The 16,276-nt window shown below is 41.7% G+C and overlaps 1 protein-coding gene across 1 annotated transcript in view; it reads right to left on the bottom strand.

The window, feature by feature from the left end:
• Positions 1–14,547, bottom strand: part of MAP1A (microtubule associated protein 1A) — a 169,616-nt gene extending 155,069 nt beyond the window's left edge. The window contains exon 1 of the mRNA XM_083184076.1: positions 14,334–14,547. Coding sequence (XP_083040202.1) covers positions 14,334–14,511 — 178 coding nt within the window. The 5' untranslated portion in view covers positions 14,512–14,547. The remainder of the gene's footprint in view (positions 1–14,333) is intronic.
• Positions 14,548–16,276: the final 1,729 nt, after the last annotated feature.

Raw genomic sequence — 16,276 nt, 5'->3', positions numbered from 1 at the left:
AAATGGCCCTGTGTCTATTTATAAAAAAGTAAAACAGTAGAGGAGACTGTATATAGGATGATGCTGACAGAGATATACATCATGTCCTTGAGACTTTGCCCCTTGTAACTTCATACATTGGTTTAAATCTCAGAGGTACCAGAGCTGTGGATAATAGCATTGCAGTGCTGATGTTTGTAGCTGATAAATATTCTCGGACTGACTTCCTATTATCAGGGGATAGTTTTTGCTGAGAGCAGTGTCTGTACCATCACAGCCACTGCCACTCTCTGTAGAAAAAAAAAGAAGACAATGGAGAATACACTTATAACAAATGTTCATAAGAGTCTCAGTTCCTTTTATATTGCTCTATTAATGAGTGTCCCTAGAATATGGCGCAAACAACATTAAATATATGAAACCATTATTAACCAATCAGATTTTAGCATTCAAAAATAGCAAATAAAGCAAAAAAAAAATATTGGATAATATAAGTTCATACTCTCAAATTAATTACGCTTACATACAGTAGTTACATAGCAGGTGAGGCTGAATAAAGACTTGCGTCCATCTAGTTCAACCTATTTTATGTTACTGTTATTGGGTTTCTCAATATGAATGTACTTGTCATTCTGGTGTTACATTGCAATAGCGGTACAGGCAATTAATGAACCTGCTGGGGTTATTTTCTTGTTACAAAATGGATCTTTCCTAAACACTGCAATAAATGTTGTTGCTTATTGACTGTAGTGACCTGGAGAAATGTTTTTGCAATTGTTTTGTATTTAATTCATACAGTACTCCATATGAAAGATGGGAATTCAGAAGTTTAGTCATACTGGGTACACAGTACGCCAATGGATCGACAATTATACACAATTACTAATCATCCAGTCAGCTCCCTGCCCTAAAAAATGTATAGAGTGAACACTAGACACCGATTCAGAAAGCTGGGTTATCGCAACGGGTATAGACAATAAATATTCTGGGAACCTCCATGGGCGTGGGGGGGACTTTGGAGTTACTACAGTTCCATAGCCAAGTGACCGCAGCATGGTCAGACCATACTACCGGGCAAATAGTGGATTTCCGTGTGGCTTGCAATGTCCAATTGTCAAGTAAAATCAGATCAATACGGGAGTAAGAGTTGTGGACTTGGGAAAAAAAAGTGTAGCAGTTGGGGAGTAGTTACGCCAAACATGATAAAGGCCAAACTCTGCTAATAGGAGTTGGAGAGGATTCTGAGAAGGGTTTGAAGGACAATTTGTGGGTGGTGATGTTTTGTCTAGTTCACTGTATAGGACTATATTAAAATGACCCATAACTACTAAATTACCCTTCCGGACTTTATGTATTATTTCAAATAAGCTCCGCAACAAAGCCATTTGGCGGGAGTTAGGTGCATATAGCGAGACAATCGTGATATCGTTATCTTCCAACTTCCCCACTAATATCAGTTAATGGCCATCTTTATCGGATATTTGTGTAGTTCAATCGAAACGGACCGAATTATGGAAAAGAATAGCTATGCCATGTCTTTTAAACGGGCCATTCGCAAAAAAGCTAGTAGGAAAGCGGGAATTGTGTAGGGCAGGAGGGGATACCTGCATGCATTTAATACATGCCATTTAAAGCCCGACCGGCCTCACTTTTCCTTAAGTGGAGTTGCAATGCCTTCCAGGGGATTTAATATTTAAATATATACATACAAAGGCAACTGCTTCATGTATAGCCTTAAATATTCACAAGAAAGAATTTACTCAACTCTTCCTCTTACCATTTCAATTTCACTCATCTGCATATGCTGACATTTTTGCTCTGCAAGATCATATGCCTTGGGGGACATCTAGGCACCTTTGTGCAAATCAAGGGAGATGGAGAGGTCCAAATCTAGCTCTCTAAGGAGGAGATGTATCAAGCCTTCAAAATAATGGAGGTGGACAATTTGATATGTTGCGCAGAGCAGCTTTTACGTATCATTTTGTAGAATATACTTTAAAAATGCTAGCTGTAAGCTGATTGGTTGCTGTGGATACCTTTAAATGTTTAAGAAATTGTTAATCTCTAAATGTGTGCTTTATTGCTTAGCTCTACTCTATGATAGAGAGCAGTTGTAATGGATGGGAAAGAAAATAAGAAATGCAACTGTTGGTTTTATCCACCATCCTAGTTAAATGATGCATATCATACTGAACTAAATAAACTCCCTTAACTTCACTAACAAATCCAAAGCTGCCCAATTTGCTAACTTCTGAGCTTGTACCTGACAGAGAAAGTACAGTGCACATCAATTTGTACCCAAGTGTAAGCTGTTGCGAGCCGCCGTCTGGGCTACAGTACACCTGGACGGACGGCGGACGTCAGGCAGAGCAGGGAGGCTGTGGACGCTGCCGTGCAGCGTTCCAAGCCTCGCTCTGGGACAAGGCGTCGGGACGTTGCCAGGCAACGTCCCCGAGCGTCCGCCTGTCAGACGCAAGCGCGCGCGCCTGATGTCAGTCAGGCGGCGCGAGTTTCAAAATAAATAGCCGGCGTCTGCTGGGCACAGACGCTGGTTATAGACTTAGGTGCCCAGAGTTTATTGCTCTGTGCCCTGTTCACTTACCTGGTCCCCTAGGCTCCCTAGGTCTTGGAGCTTTCTATCCTGTGCCCAGTGATCATTGTTGTCCCATCACCAGTGTCCCAGTTGTTTGTCCCATCTCCAGTGTCCCTGTTGTCATTGTCCCATCTCCAGTGTCCCTGTTGTCATTGTCCCATCTCCAGTGTCCCTGTTGTCATTGTCCCATCTTCAGTGTCCCGTTATTCATAGTCACTCCTCCTGTGTGCCGGTTTTTCCTTGTCAGCTTTCCAGTATCCGGCTCATCAGTATCCAGAGCTCCGGTGTCCTTGTTCTTCCTGGATCCGGCCTCAGTGGGCGCTTATGGTCGGCCCTCATCTTCCATCTCTCGTGGGTCAAGTAAGTGCTCCTGTGGAGCCTGGGTCTCTTTCTCTTGAAGTCGGTGGCCCGCCGTGGTCTAGTCCCTCCATGGGCTCAGCATCCATTGTCCAGCATATTCTCGTGGCCCGCCGTGGCCGTACCCCTCCGTGGGTGCTGTAGTATTTATCCCTCCGGGTCTCTACATCTGTACCTCCTATTAGGATTCTTTAGGAAGGGTACCTTCCGGTTGGTCTTCTGTGTTTTGAGGAGTCGACCTCCCTGTTGTGCTTCTGCTGGGGACTCCTCCTCTGGCCCACTTGTGTCTGCGACTCGGTCGCTCCCCGGTTTGGCCAGGTGCCGGCAGCCAGGGGCTCCTCTCCCAGCTAGGCCCAGTAGTTAGCAGTCCTTTTGAGTACCCTGTGGCGATCGTCTACCCTTTGTCCACAACATAAGACCTAGCTGCATCGGGGTTGGAGCGGGCCTAACTCGCTCCTTCGGACGCGGCGGCCACAGGTGAAGCCTAGCTCTGCAGGGGTTTAACATCTGCCTCAGGGGCTCAACAGAATTAGAGTAGCATCCGCTGTGGCCGTTCTAACCGGCGGTCCCGGCTACGGGCTCACGCCTGACCTCCTGCATTTATCACCAGCTGTAGTACCCTAGGTCCCCGTGGGTATCATAACATAAGCTGGCTGCACCAAGGTAACAGGAGGGTGGAGTAGGGTTGGCCAATTGGTGACCTCAAATTGATCATTTCGGTCCATACCTGATAGCCATTGTTGTATTTAATACTGACAATAATTTTGAAAATAATATTGATTTTTGTACATGAGCAGTTATTGTAGCCATTAAACTAAGGAATGTACAGTGCAACAATAAACAGTCGTCGAGGGACTCCAGGAAAAAAAGGACATTTACTGCAGCTCAGTAATTTTATTTTAGGATCCATTCTATCAATACACTGTGCCTTCAGAACCGAATTAAAAAAAAATTCTATATTGGGATAAGAACATCGATCTTTTGGAAATAAAAGAGATCAATGCCCATCCCTAGGTGGATTCTGATTTAAAACAAGTGTCAACAAGGATTTAAGTGCTCAAAGCATTGCTTTTTTTGGATTCTATGCTCTTTTGTAACTCATTACATTGACAAAGACCTTTCTGAAAGCACAAGATAATGCCAGAAGGTTAAAGCAATATATTTAGTGTTACACGCATTCGCTCGACAACCATGGACGCTGGGGGATGGAGCATGCAGGTGTGCCTTCTGCCGGAGGCTCCTGCATTTGCCCGGCAACTGAGGATGCCAGGTGACAGTGGCGCCCATCACTTCTCTTGTGAGGCAGTTGCCGGGCAGCACAGAGAAGCCAGGCCAGTGTGCCTGCTCGCAGCTGGCAATCAGGGCCACGGGGCTGGACATGCTGCTCCTGTGGGGACTGGCCACACTGGCCTTTTTAAGGGAGTCATAGCTTCTGTTACAGCTATCTTCCTGCCATTTTGCAGCTTTATTCTGACTCCTGCTTGCTTCAGTCCCCTGTTCCTTGAGTGTCTTTCCAGCAGCTCTGGTCCAGTTCCATTGCCATAAGTTCTCTGTTCTGGAGACCGGGTTACCCTCAGTTTTGTTTCTGTCATTTATGGTCTGTATGCTTTTTTATATAGAGCAGTTCTCGTTAGTTTTTTCCACTGTGGTGTTGCCAGAGATTACCGTAGTATTGCGCTTATTTTCATTTGTGTACCATAAGGGTAGTTAGCCCTTAATGGCTTTGTTCTGTTCCGATTCGTGTGGTTTTGTGCTTTGTGTGGTTTTTGTGCTTTCCTGTGGTGTGCTTATTGTGTGGTGTAATATTCTTATGTCTGCGACTAAGTCGCTTGTGCTATTAGTTTGTGCTTTTGTTGATTTACGGCACGTAGCCATTAGTTAGATATCAGTTCCAGTTAGGTTCCCTTAGCCAGCTCTCCTTTTGTCACTCTCATTAAGGATCTCTAAAACTTTGTCCCACTTAAGACCTGGTGGCACCGGAACTAATTTGTCCTGCGAAACGTGGCTATTTTAGGTGAAGATCTAGCCCCGCAGGTACCAGCCATCATTTGGAGAGGACAACAGAGTCAGAGTAGGGTTGGCTGTGGCTGTCCTAAACAGCAGTCACGGCTGTGGGGTCACACCCAAACCATAACATTTAACAAATGTTGCAGAGGGTACAGGCTAATAAAGTAGAGTTGGCGAAGGTAGAAAACATGCAATACATTTAAAAAAGTTGTTTTGAAGGTAGATGGAATATACAAAGAGAGAATGAAGGAGTCAGGAAGGAAAACTGTTCAATTATGATATCACCAGGCTGTCACCATTAGTATTATATTTAAAGAAAAGAGAAAGGACTGTTGTTCAGGGACCGCACTTTAATCAATACACATAAAATTTTACTTTTAATTATTATTTTATTTTTAGAAAATAATAATTAAAAGTTACATTTTATGTGTATTGATTAAAGTGCGGTCCCTGAACAACAGTCCTTTCTCTTTTCTTTAAATACGTTAACTTGTTAGTGTTTGGGATCTGCACCCCCACTAACCGATTTAATAAATGTGGGGAATGGATCTTCGGATCATATAAACAAGATTTTTTTCAGTGTGCAGGCATGCCCCCAGCTCCAACAAGGAGCAACCCATCCATACCATTAGTATTATTCAATGCCCTTGCCGCAGCATTTTCTCCTCACCATGCCTCGCCTTCGCCGTATTCAATGAATTTACATCTCGCCATCCCTCGTGGCGAGAGTATAGCAATACGGCATACCAGGAGGCAGACTTCCTTTGCTTCCTGCACTTCCCCGCCATTACAAAAAAGGGCTGTTCTGAACCTTCCCCATTTTGGTTAGACTGCAGAGCGAGAGAGGACCTGCAGTGCTAAGCAAAGTGGTTTCTGCTGTGGATGGAGCAGAGTTTTAGCACCATTTTCTATTTTGCCAAATGAAGGAGTGACGAGATGAGGTGAAACATGGGTGAAAATAATGTGAGAGTTGAATCATGAGTAAAGATAATGTGAGAAAAAAATGCATCATGGGAAGGCAAAAAATACCCCCCAAAAATAAAAATATACAGTATTAATATGGCACTTAAAAATAATAATAATAATAATAATAATAATAATAATAATAATATAGATAATTCAAATAAAAAAAATATGCGTGTAGACATAAAAAAAAAGATTTTTTTTATAAATGCATAAGCTGCGTTCACCTAAAAAAAAATGACACAAGGAAGTCGGCGAGGCATAGCACAAAAAACAGCGAGCAGCGTTTGCCATATTAGCACTGAATAGGGTGACGGCAAGGTCTGCTATTTTTCCCATAGAGAACAGCTGTGAGGAGGCAGAAGTGAAGAGGCTTTTGGTGAAGAATTTTTGGTGAACATGGAGTATGGAATACAGCGAGGACCATTCGCTTTGGAGTTTTGTCGAGAAGAATGACATTCTCGCCAAAATCAAGCCATTGTCGCTGTCAAAAGCTACATGATGGAGCTGCAAAGACTGGGACCCAGTGCTCTGTCATGCTGTGGTATGTACAGTGTGTACAGAATGTACGGGGTGTGGGGGTGGGGATGCATACGGGGAAAGGATCTCTGTTGAGTGCCATCTAGTAGCTGCTTGCACGCCATAGAAGTGCGGAGCAGCTTAGACTTTCATTACATAGTATAATGCAAATAAAAGTTGTCAGACATAGAAATAGTTATTGCTGGTGCTGTATATTTAAAGCCATATTGTACAAGCATATAGCCCTAATAAATATGAAATCCCTTAATGCACAAATAATTTAATTGATTGAAACACTGGAGGTACTCCAAACAAAGAAATGGTGAATAACAGAACACGAGAAAGCCATTTAGCACCAACAATACATTGCCCAGCTTAGATTTTAATATTAATCCTTCACATGTCATAGCCCACACTGTTCAACATAATTGTAATTCTAAGATTATTTGTATTAGCCCTGGTATTCACTAGTCCTGTTATAATTATGTCTGTACTGCAAAATGAGCTCACGCCTAAGTAATGATGTCAAAATCTCAACTTGTCTGTTCTGAATTAATAATTTAATTGTGTTCTATTTTTCTTAGCTTAAGATTCCTTAATATTCTCCAAGGGTTTTGCAGATCCTGCTTCATTTTAAAGTTGGCTATTTGATGTATAATTGAAAATCAAACATCCACATTTGCTTCAAAGCTCTGTTAAAACTGTCTTTGATCATTTATTTCCCTAAATGGATTTTAAACTCCTAACAGAAAATGTTCTAATAAATGAGGCACTAGATGAACAAATGTAATAGTTCAGTCAAATAAAAAAAGCATAATGGGCCCTATTTAGAATTAGGTGCAAATCCAGCTAAATGGTAGATTTACCTGTCCAATCCATATTATGATTTAAAGGGCACAAACACAATTATTTCTTATTGATGGAACAAAAATACTGACTACTTCTGTAAGTGCCGCACAAACATGGTTAAGGACAAATTACAAATTTGGATTTATTAAATAGGTCTAAATTACACACAGTGTAGTAAAAGTTGTAACTTTTAATTTGGTTAACTGGTAGCCAGAATTTTCCAAGTCTTTGCTAGAACATGCTCATGTGTTTTATAGCTGCTGAAGATGGCTGCATATTATTTAGTCAACTACTGTAATTCAATGAATAATGCGCAAAAAAAGGTTGCATAGCAGTCTATTATAATCAGCAGGTGCATAGGATTCTGTCCTAGTCAGCCTTAACTACAACTGTTACAACTGCATAGCCCATACTTATTTGCTTAAGTTGTACAAATGCTATAACTTCCGTTTTCTGATTACAGTCAACCAGTGTTGGACTGGGGCATTACCACCGGGAGAATGTAGTGGTCTAGGTCCCTATTTAGTGGTATGGTCAGTCTCCAGAGGGCTTAAAAGTGCTTGTTACAGATGTAGCAAGGCTCATTGTTACTGTGAAATAGCCGCTAGTGCCCGCTTGGCACAGTAAGTTGCAATCGTGACTCGGTAACGCTGCACTGCGCCAGGCACAGCCTAATGTGATGCCATTCAGACACACGAGTAAGGCAGTGGTTGCGCACCTTTCACCATGCCTGTTGTACTTGTGACATGGCAAATGTTCAATGCACTGACTACTGTACATCTGTTTGTGCCCCTTGATATACTGCTAGGTCAAGCATGATAATGTACCAGATAAATAACAGCATTGCACTGCAATAAATACACCATAGTAGAGTGTGGTATAATGTACCATAAGCATAATGTATAATTCAAGTGAACACCCTGGAACACCCTGGAGAGGAGGTGGGCCCTCAGTTAGTGTCGTCCAACAGGGCAGGGCCATAATCTTGGGGCCCAGAACACTGATAGTCCAACCACCCCCTCCCAACCCCCCTTGAGCAGAACATTTTAATTACATTGCATATTCAATGTGTTTGTTTATCATTAAAAAAAACAATATTCACTGCAATGTAATAAAAATCAGCTGCATTACTGCTGAGCACAGTGGGCCATAATAGCATGTGCACTTTGATATTACATTTATATTGCATAGTGAATATTTAATTAACTGTGTGTGTGTGTGGTGGTGGTGGGGGGGTGTTATAAATAATAACTGCCTGTTCATAAATGAACCCAAGTGCGTGACAGCACTTTTTTACGCTGTCACTTTTACCAACATGCCTCCCTGGTACTCATTAGTACAGGTAGACAGACAGGTGACCAGTCCCAGGGGGGTTACCGGAGAGGGGTCCGAGTAAGCTCCCAACCAGAAATCCAGGCAGATGGGTGGCTGACCTATTTATTAAGTTCCGGGGACCCACAATTTTTAATGGCATCCCTGATTTATAGGGCAGGCTTACATTATTCAAGGGCTGATTTCATAATGTCCCCTAGAGCGCTTCCCTAACACTTCTCCACCGGAGAACACTGACGCTGTCAGCTCTCTCAGCACACAGAGCTGACAGCTCGCTATGTGTGTGGGCTGTCAGCAGTGGCGTAACTACAAAACATGCGCCCCCCCCATTCCCGCCAAAAAATTTTGGCAGCGCCCCCACCCTCCGCCCAAGTAAAGTTAACCCTGCTGCTAATGAAAAATGCCTCCAACAAAGTGGCTGCCCCTAACAGTAGACCAATTTTAAGGATGCTAGAGGAGGCTTCCTCATCCTCAAAACCTGTCTGCTGTAAGGGTGCAAACATTTTGTTAGGGACATTTTTCATTAGCAGCAGCAGGAGGAGCACTGGGAGTCAGGACTGCAGGCAAGTAGATCTGCAGGTTCTGACAGGCAGCAGCGGTGGTTATAGCACCGCAGACCCGTGGTGCCCACATTTACTTAGCACCTCCCCGCCACCATGGGGTCTGCGGGCCTATTGTTACGCCACTGGCTGTCAGCTCTGTGTGCTGAGCGACAGCTATGCCCCAACCTAGCATAGCTAGGTTGCCCTACACACATTGCTAACAGGTGGGAAGTAAATTGGTAGTTATATCTGGAATTGTGTGCATGAGCTGACAACCCAAGAAAATCTTAAAGTGTCAAACCCTCAAAGACATGTACAAAAAAAAAACGGAAAGTACATTCACAAAGACACTGAAATAAAAGAATTACATATTACACAAAAAATGTATGATCAATACCAGGTATTGATTGTACATTTTTTGTGTATTATGTAATTGTACATGTTCTCATTTTTGTACGATATTAACTATGTTTCAATATCATATATATATTATGTCAATATATTATCTCATATACACACTGAGTGGCCAAATTATTATGACCACATGACATTTGTCATAAATTCATGTTGTTGTCGCTAGAGGGTGAGATAGCTATAAAAAGGGAATGCAGGACAAGTGAAGCATCAATTGCACTGTGTTGCTTGCGAAGAAATGGGCAAAAAACATGATTGAACTGAGTTTGAACACAGGATGATTGTAGGCGCCTGAACCGCCTGATAGACCAAAACAGGTCATTTATGAAAGGAACTTCAATTGACAAACCTAGATCCTTATCCATCATCCTCCCTCCCCATATCGTGCTCTCCTTCCTTAAACTCTCTTATCCTTATGAAGGTGTTCTGAATTTTTTAATATGAATGTACATATTGACACTGTTGTATAATAATTTGCAGCTCGAACTGGTTCTGCTTATTTGCTTCCTTCCCCTCTGATGAAGTCACTTCAGTGACGAAACGCATTGGGCCAACAACATTCTATGGAAGTTCAATCACAGATTATGAAATATCAGACATTATACTGAATGTTTTTATTAAAAATTTCATCATTTTTAAAATCACTATTGTGTTACTGCAATTGTTATTAGCGCACTCTGAAACCCTTTTCTTTCATTTCTAAAATCCCTCGGATCCCGTCTAACAGGGGATCTCCCAGAGTTGCTGCTCTTAAACCTTCCAGGCGCGGTAGGGGTTTTTCTTTCTTTCTATCTATCTATCTATCTATCTATCTATCTATCTATCTATCTATCTATCTATATATATATATATATATATATATACTGTATTGTATATATATATTGTATATATACTTTATATATATATATATATATCGAGAAAAAGAAGGCCACACAATGCGCTCAGTGAATTTAGTTAAGCAGCAACCCTGAGGGGGTCCCCTGTTAGATAGGACCCAGTATAGACATAGAGAGAAAAGGGGTTTTCAGGGTGCGCTAGGACCTTTCAATTATTTAAGACAGTATGGTTTAAAATAGGAAAAATTTAATAAACATTTGCTCACAGAGCATAGCAGTATAAACAAAGGTCGAATTGATACACTTTACAATGTATAAAATGACATAAACACAATTCAGGTCAATTGGGCGCATTTCGACTGTTGACCTGAATTGTGTTTATGTCATTTTATACATTGTAAAGTGTATCAATTCGACCTTTGTTTATACTGCTATGCTCTGTGAGCAAATGTTTATTAAATTTTTCCTATTTTAAACCATACTGCCTTAAAAAATTGAAAGGTCCTAGCGCACCCTGAAAACCCCTTTTCTCTCTCTATATATATATATATATATATATATATATATATAGAGGAGCGGGGTCCGGCACTCCCAGTAACGTGGTATCTTAGCGATTGGTGCCTTCACTGCAGGGGTATGCTGAGATAGACGGAGGAAGGTGTGGCACTCACAATCTGTCACTCAAATAACTGGACGCTGCCACAGAAATGTCATCAACGTTTCAAAACTTTAATGTTTTGTCATCAGGATCCTGATGACAAAACATTAAAGTTTTGAAACGTTGATGACATTTCTGTGGCAGCGTCCAGTTATTTGAGTGACAGATTGTGAGTGCCGCACCTTCCTCCGTCTATATATATATTATATATATATATATATATATATATATATATATGCAGAACAGAAATGTATGATTATGTGCAGCTCAGATATGTACCGTGAGTACAGTATATGGTGTGGTAAAATGGTAGACTGTAGTAACTTAAAGAAACCAATCCAGACCGTTTTTAAACTGTGGTCAATAATTAATATTCAGTTTCATTGACACCAAAAAAAACATATAACAGCAGCCACATAAGAACGACTCTTTCCAGAGATATTTTTTATCTATAAATATTAACTTGCAATTAAGACAATAAACTGAATACATCAAAAAAATGTAAAAAAATAAAAGAAATTGATATTACAAGACTTTCCTAGGCCACTGCGTGTCAGTCCCCAAGCCGCTGCGGACCTCCCCTCCTCCGGGCTGCGGAGACTAAATATGTATGGTATAGTAGAGGGATACACCTCCGAGGCCGGATTCTCCTGTGGTAGTGGCTCTGCGGCCTTGAACAGTAAGTGCTTGCGGGGGGCAGACTATGTGATCCCCGTAGGTCCCTCTGACTCTTGGGGCCCGTCATGGGTGTCCCCTTTGACCCCCCTGGGCCCTAACCACTCTAGGGAGATCACAAACGTGAAGTTCATGCAATACTGCCCAATAATTTACATTTTCCTTTTTGCCAAGAAGAATGGCCAGCTTTCCATTTGAGAACAGAAAGAGCCTCATCCACAACTACCACGACAGACTTCAAGCTGTCATTGATGTTAAAGGGGGCAATAGACAGTATTAAGAACTGGGGTATGTAAACGTTTGATCAGGGTCATTTGGGTCGTTTCTGTTGTCATTATGATTTAAAAAGAGTAAACACAGTTGTTTGACAATAAATGGCTTCACCCAACCACTAACCATGAGTGAAAGAAAAGTTTGTGAGTTATCATTCATGTTCTCTGACAAATGGCCAGAAAATCACAAATTCTGTTAGGGTATGTGAACTTATTAGCACAACTGTGTGTATGTGTATGCATATATATATATATATATATATATATATATATATATATATATAAATCTCAGGTACCCTCTGGGTTTTAAAGTCCAGTAAGGAAAAGTGGCACTCCACGGGCTTAAAGTAGAAAGGTTTTTAATCCATAAGGTGAATGGTGTACATCAAGTCGACGTTTCAAGACCAGATAGGTCTTTTCTTCAAGACTGGTACATTAGGGTGCAGATAGTGCTGTGCAGGGTGACCAAAAAGATGTCAGAGGGCGGAGCTACGATGCAGGAAGTGCTGCAGGGAAGCACAGACGCTGGGGAACAGAACATGCTGCTAGATATAAGGTAAGAAAACACATAGCTCCTGTTCTTTTTCACAGCACTACACGCACTTTTCATGCTACACAAGCCCTGATGATAAAGCCGCACCGGCTTTGAAACGTTGGCAGACATGCTTGTATTCTTTTGAAAACTTTGCACATAAAATTTGGATTCTACCCATCCAGCTGATCGAGTGCCGCCTGTTTCTTTGGGGGTCCCCCCAGGTCCCTCAATCTAACTCTACTGTTTATATATATATATATATATATATATATATTTTTTTTTTTTTCAGAACAGAAAACAATTTGTCGCAAAATTGAGGCCTCCTGCCACTCAGAGTAATGGGGAAATTCCCTCCCTTCCTCTTTAGGGTCTGCCTATATGTGACCATTATTAAGTCTGTAACAGTTTCTGAGTTATAACTCCCATTATCCTTAGTCAATCAGCCTAGCCTGGCAGGATAAGGTCATTAAAATTGATTTTAGTATAGTAATTACAAATGCACTACCTGCAATATGTTTTTTTCATATGAGCGTTAACTTGAAACGTCTCTTTTTCCTAATCTAATTTTTTGCACTGTAATATGTGACAAGGCAAGCACAGAAACATACAGATAGTATCTAACTGCAATACACATGCAACGAACACCACTTTATTACAGTAAAATATGCTGCCATGACTGACAGAATTTGAAATCACAATAGCTATGAATGAAATTATTAAGAGAAATAACTGAACAGGATCTGCATGTTTAGCAGTTCCTGCATTAGCTCTACTATAAACCTCTGCCGTAATAATCCCTTGTCAGGTGTAGGCCTGTGACTCAGTGCTTTGAGTAGCACAACAGCAATGCGTCACATCTCCCCATGAATCGAATGAGCTCCTTGTATTCCTGCAGTCCTTTCTTGCAGGATTTAACTCATATATGGATGGGTGGGGCACAAGTTGCTGAGCTTGCCAATGCACCCCAGAAACCAACAATAAAGCTCCATAGAAAACAAAAGGTTAAAAATAAGTTAATACAATAAAGTTTAATTTATGTTATACTTTTGCTACTTGCTAGTGTCATCACTGCAATGAAATGTGCAATGCAGTGAAATGGGATCCACTTTATACAGTACATTGCACTGCTGTAACTCTCTGCATCCAATGAGCAATAATGAGTTACAGTACAGTACCTCACATTTTTTGTGCAACTTGATATTAAGGGTATAAAACAGTATACATACCAACAATGACACAATAACTTAAACATATTCTGCTTGAAGAGTGTTATCAGGAAGCATTCAGCACACTGCACTGCAAGCACTACTGCATACATACTGTAGGGAAGATCTTATGTTTAGCTGGCAGATTGATTAAGTATATCTGCAGTACCACATATACATATAGGACCTCTGTTATGCCACAATCAAAACCTTTTTCTTCTTTTTTTTTACCACAAAACAGCCCAAACTGTTATCAAGTTAGATGGGAAATAAAACAAAAGTATATAATGCATGATGTTCTGCTGTCTGTACCTACATTAGGCATGTACCTACATTAGGCATTGTTGCACTATATATTTTCATGTTGGTCCTACTTGCAAACTAGTTAACATACTTTAGAAGGTTTGTACAGTAAATGCAGTGATGGCATGGGCAAAATATGCAGGGATCATTTCTCACACACATTCATATAAGTACATTGCACTGATTCTGTTGCTGTGTTATCCAATATCACTGCAAGAGTATATACTGTAGGCTCCTACAGCACCCCTGGGTGCTTAGAAAGTCCCGGTCACCCCTAAAACCATAGCTGCTCACCGTGCTCCAGGTGATCACGCACAGCCTGTAGCTGCCCCTCCGTAGCTATGTCTCCGATCACTATTAGCAAGTAGTGTCTCCGAGGATCCCACCTTGCAGCAGCCGCGGCAGCAGGAAGACCCGGGCGCCGCTCTCCGTGGTGCTGAAGCTGCAGCGCCGACCCTGCGCCGGTCTCCATGGTAACGCCGAGGGCCTCTGCACAGCCCGCCTCGGTCTCCATGGAAACGCTCAGGAGGCTGAAAGGAGATGGTTGTGCGCTGCTGTTCTTAAAGGAAGGTCTGGGAGACGGTGATTGGCTGCGCCGACCTGACCAGGGCTACGTCACAGCCTCTCGGGTGGATTGATGGAAAAAGAGGCGGTTCCTAGGAGGAAGATGTATTGGGCGAAGGGCTGCCAATCAATCAGTCACAGTGGGAAAATCTCTTTTTGAAATGTTATGTACCAGATGTAAGAATAATGTCTGTTTTATGGATTGTTAGCACAATTTCAATGGCAGGTGGGTGCTTTCTGTTATAGTGGTATTTTATATTTCTCTATTTTTCCAATATAAGTATTTCAGATTGAAAATAAATACTGGAAAGCACTTATGCTGCAAGTTGTTCAGACCTGATTGCTAAGCTGCGAATTCGCTGCCCATCCATTTATCAATTGGCTGCGCTTGCATACTGTTCATAGCCTGCATGCACAGGGTTATCCCGCAATAAAATCCAGCATCTTTTTTAAACGCTAGCCGTTCGCAAGTTGATTGACAGGAAGCCGGCATTTGTGGGCGGTTGTTTACTGGGAGTGTCAGGGAAAATGCAGGCATCCCCAAGCGATTTTAGGGAGGGGAAGGTGACGTCAACTCTGGCTCCGATCCGCCAGATTCTATCGCACCCGCTGAATAGGTCCTGGGCTATGCACAGACTGCACACATTGGGAAAATCATTAGATGATGAGTGTGTTGTGAATGGATTTGCAGCTATTCACCAGGCTTTCCTCAGCCTTGTACAGGGCAAGATCTCACTCTGACAGGGCGGCAGCAATCTGATCACAGGGCTGTAAAATTTAGAAGAGCAGTGATCAGGTCTGTATAAACCCCTAAATTGTGTTACTTTTGCAAACTTGTTTAAAATGATTCCCACATTAAAAAAATACACAGTTTAAATATAATTTTCTTTTGCAAAATTAATATATAATCCTCTGAATATTGTACTGTAGGTGATACTACCACTTTATACTATGTGGTACAATAATTACTGAAGTGTGAGATTACTGGAGTGCTAGAATTTTTTTGTTCATAAATTACCAGTACATTTTCTCTAAATGTTGATGTGCAGCTATAATTCTTGCATTTTTCTATTCAGAAATTGTGTGGCCCAGTACAAATGAAACATACAGCCCCCCTCTAAAACTGGGTACACATTAGTCATTCAGTTGAATAGCCGATATATCACTGGTTCGCGGGCTCGTGTGTACCAGTGATATGTCACACCCTTCTCCCTGTAGCAGCCCTCGGCGAACAGCCTGGCAGAAGATTGAACGATGACACTGCACAGCCAAAACAGTGAGCCAGGCACTTCTGCTTAGTGTGCCACAGTGGCACGCAGATGCAGGAAGCATGGCTGCCAAGCCGCAGCATCAGTGATTGGATCATCCCAATGGGGACTTGCCCAGTATCCTGGTGGGAAAATACGCATCTGTGTGGAAACACCAGAAAATATGCCTTCCAGGAGACAATATGTGATTATGATAAAGTTTATTAGCAGCTCTTTCTATCTGCTGATTGGCTGATTAATAATGCTGCAATTATATTGTCATACTACACTGTACAACCTTGATTCACTTGTGCAAGGGGTGAGTTGGTGTTCCATCAGGGTTACAGTCTACTTCAGTACTTATATGCCAATGGGCACCACCATCTTTTAATAGACCCAAGATGACTACTCTTTGGTTTCCAAGTA

The sequence above is a fragment of the Crinia signifera genome, chromosome 4 (assembly GCF_055691185.1).
Source record: "Crinia signifera chromosome 4, ASM5569118v1, whole genome shotgun sequence".
Taxonomy (NCBI): Eukaryota; Metazoa; Chordata; class Amphibia; order Anura; family Myobatrachidae; genus Crinia; species Crinia signifera.
This window is presented reverse-complemented; position numbering and strand designations above follow the sequence as displayed.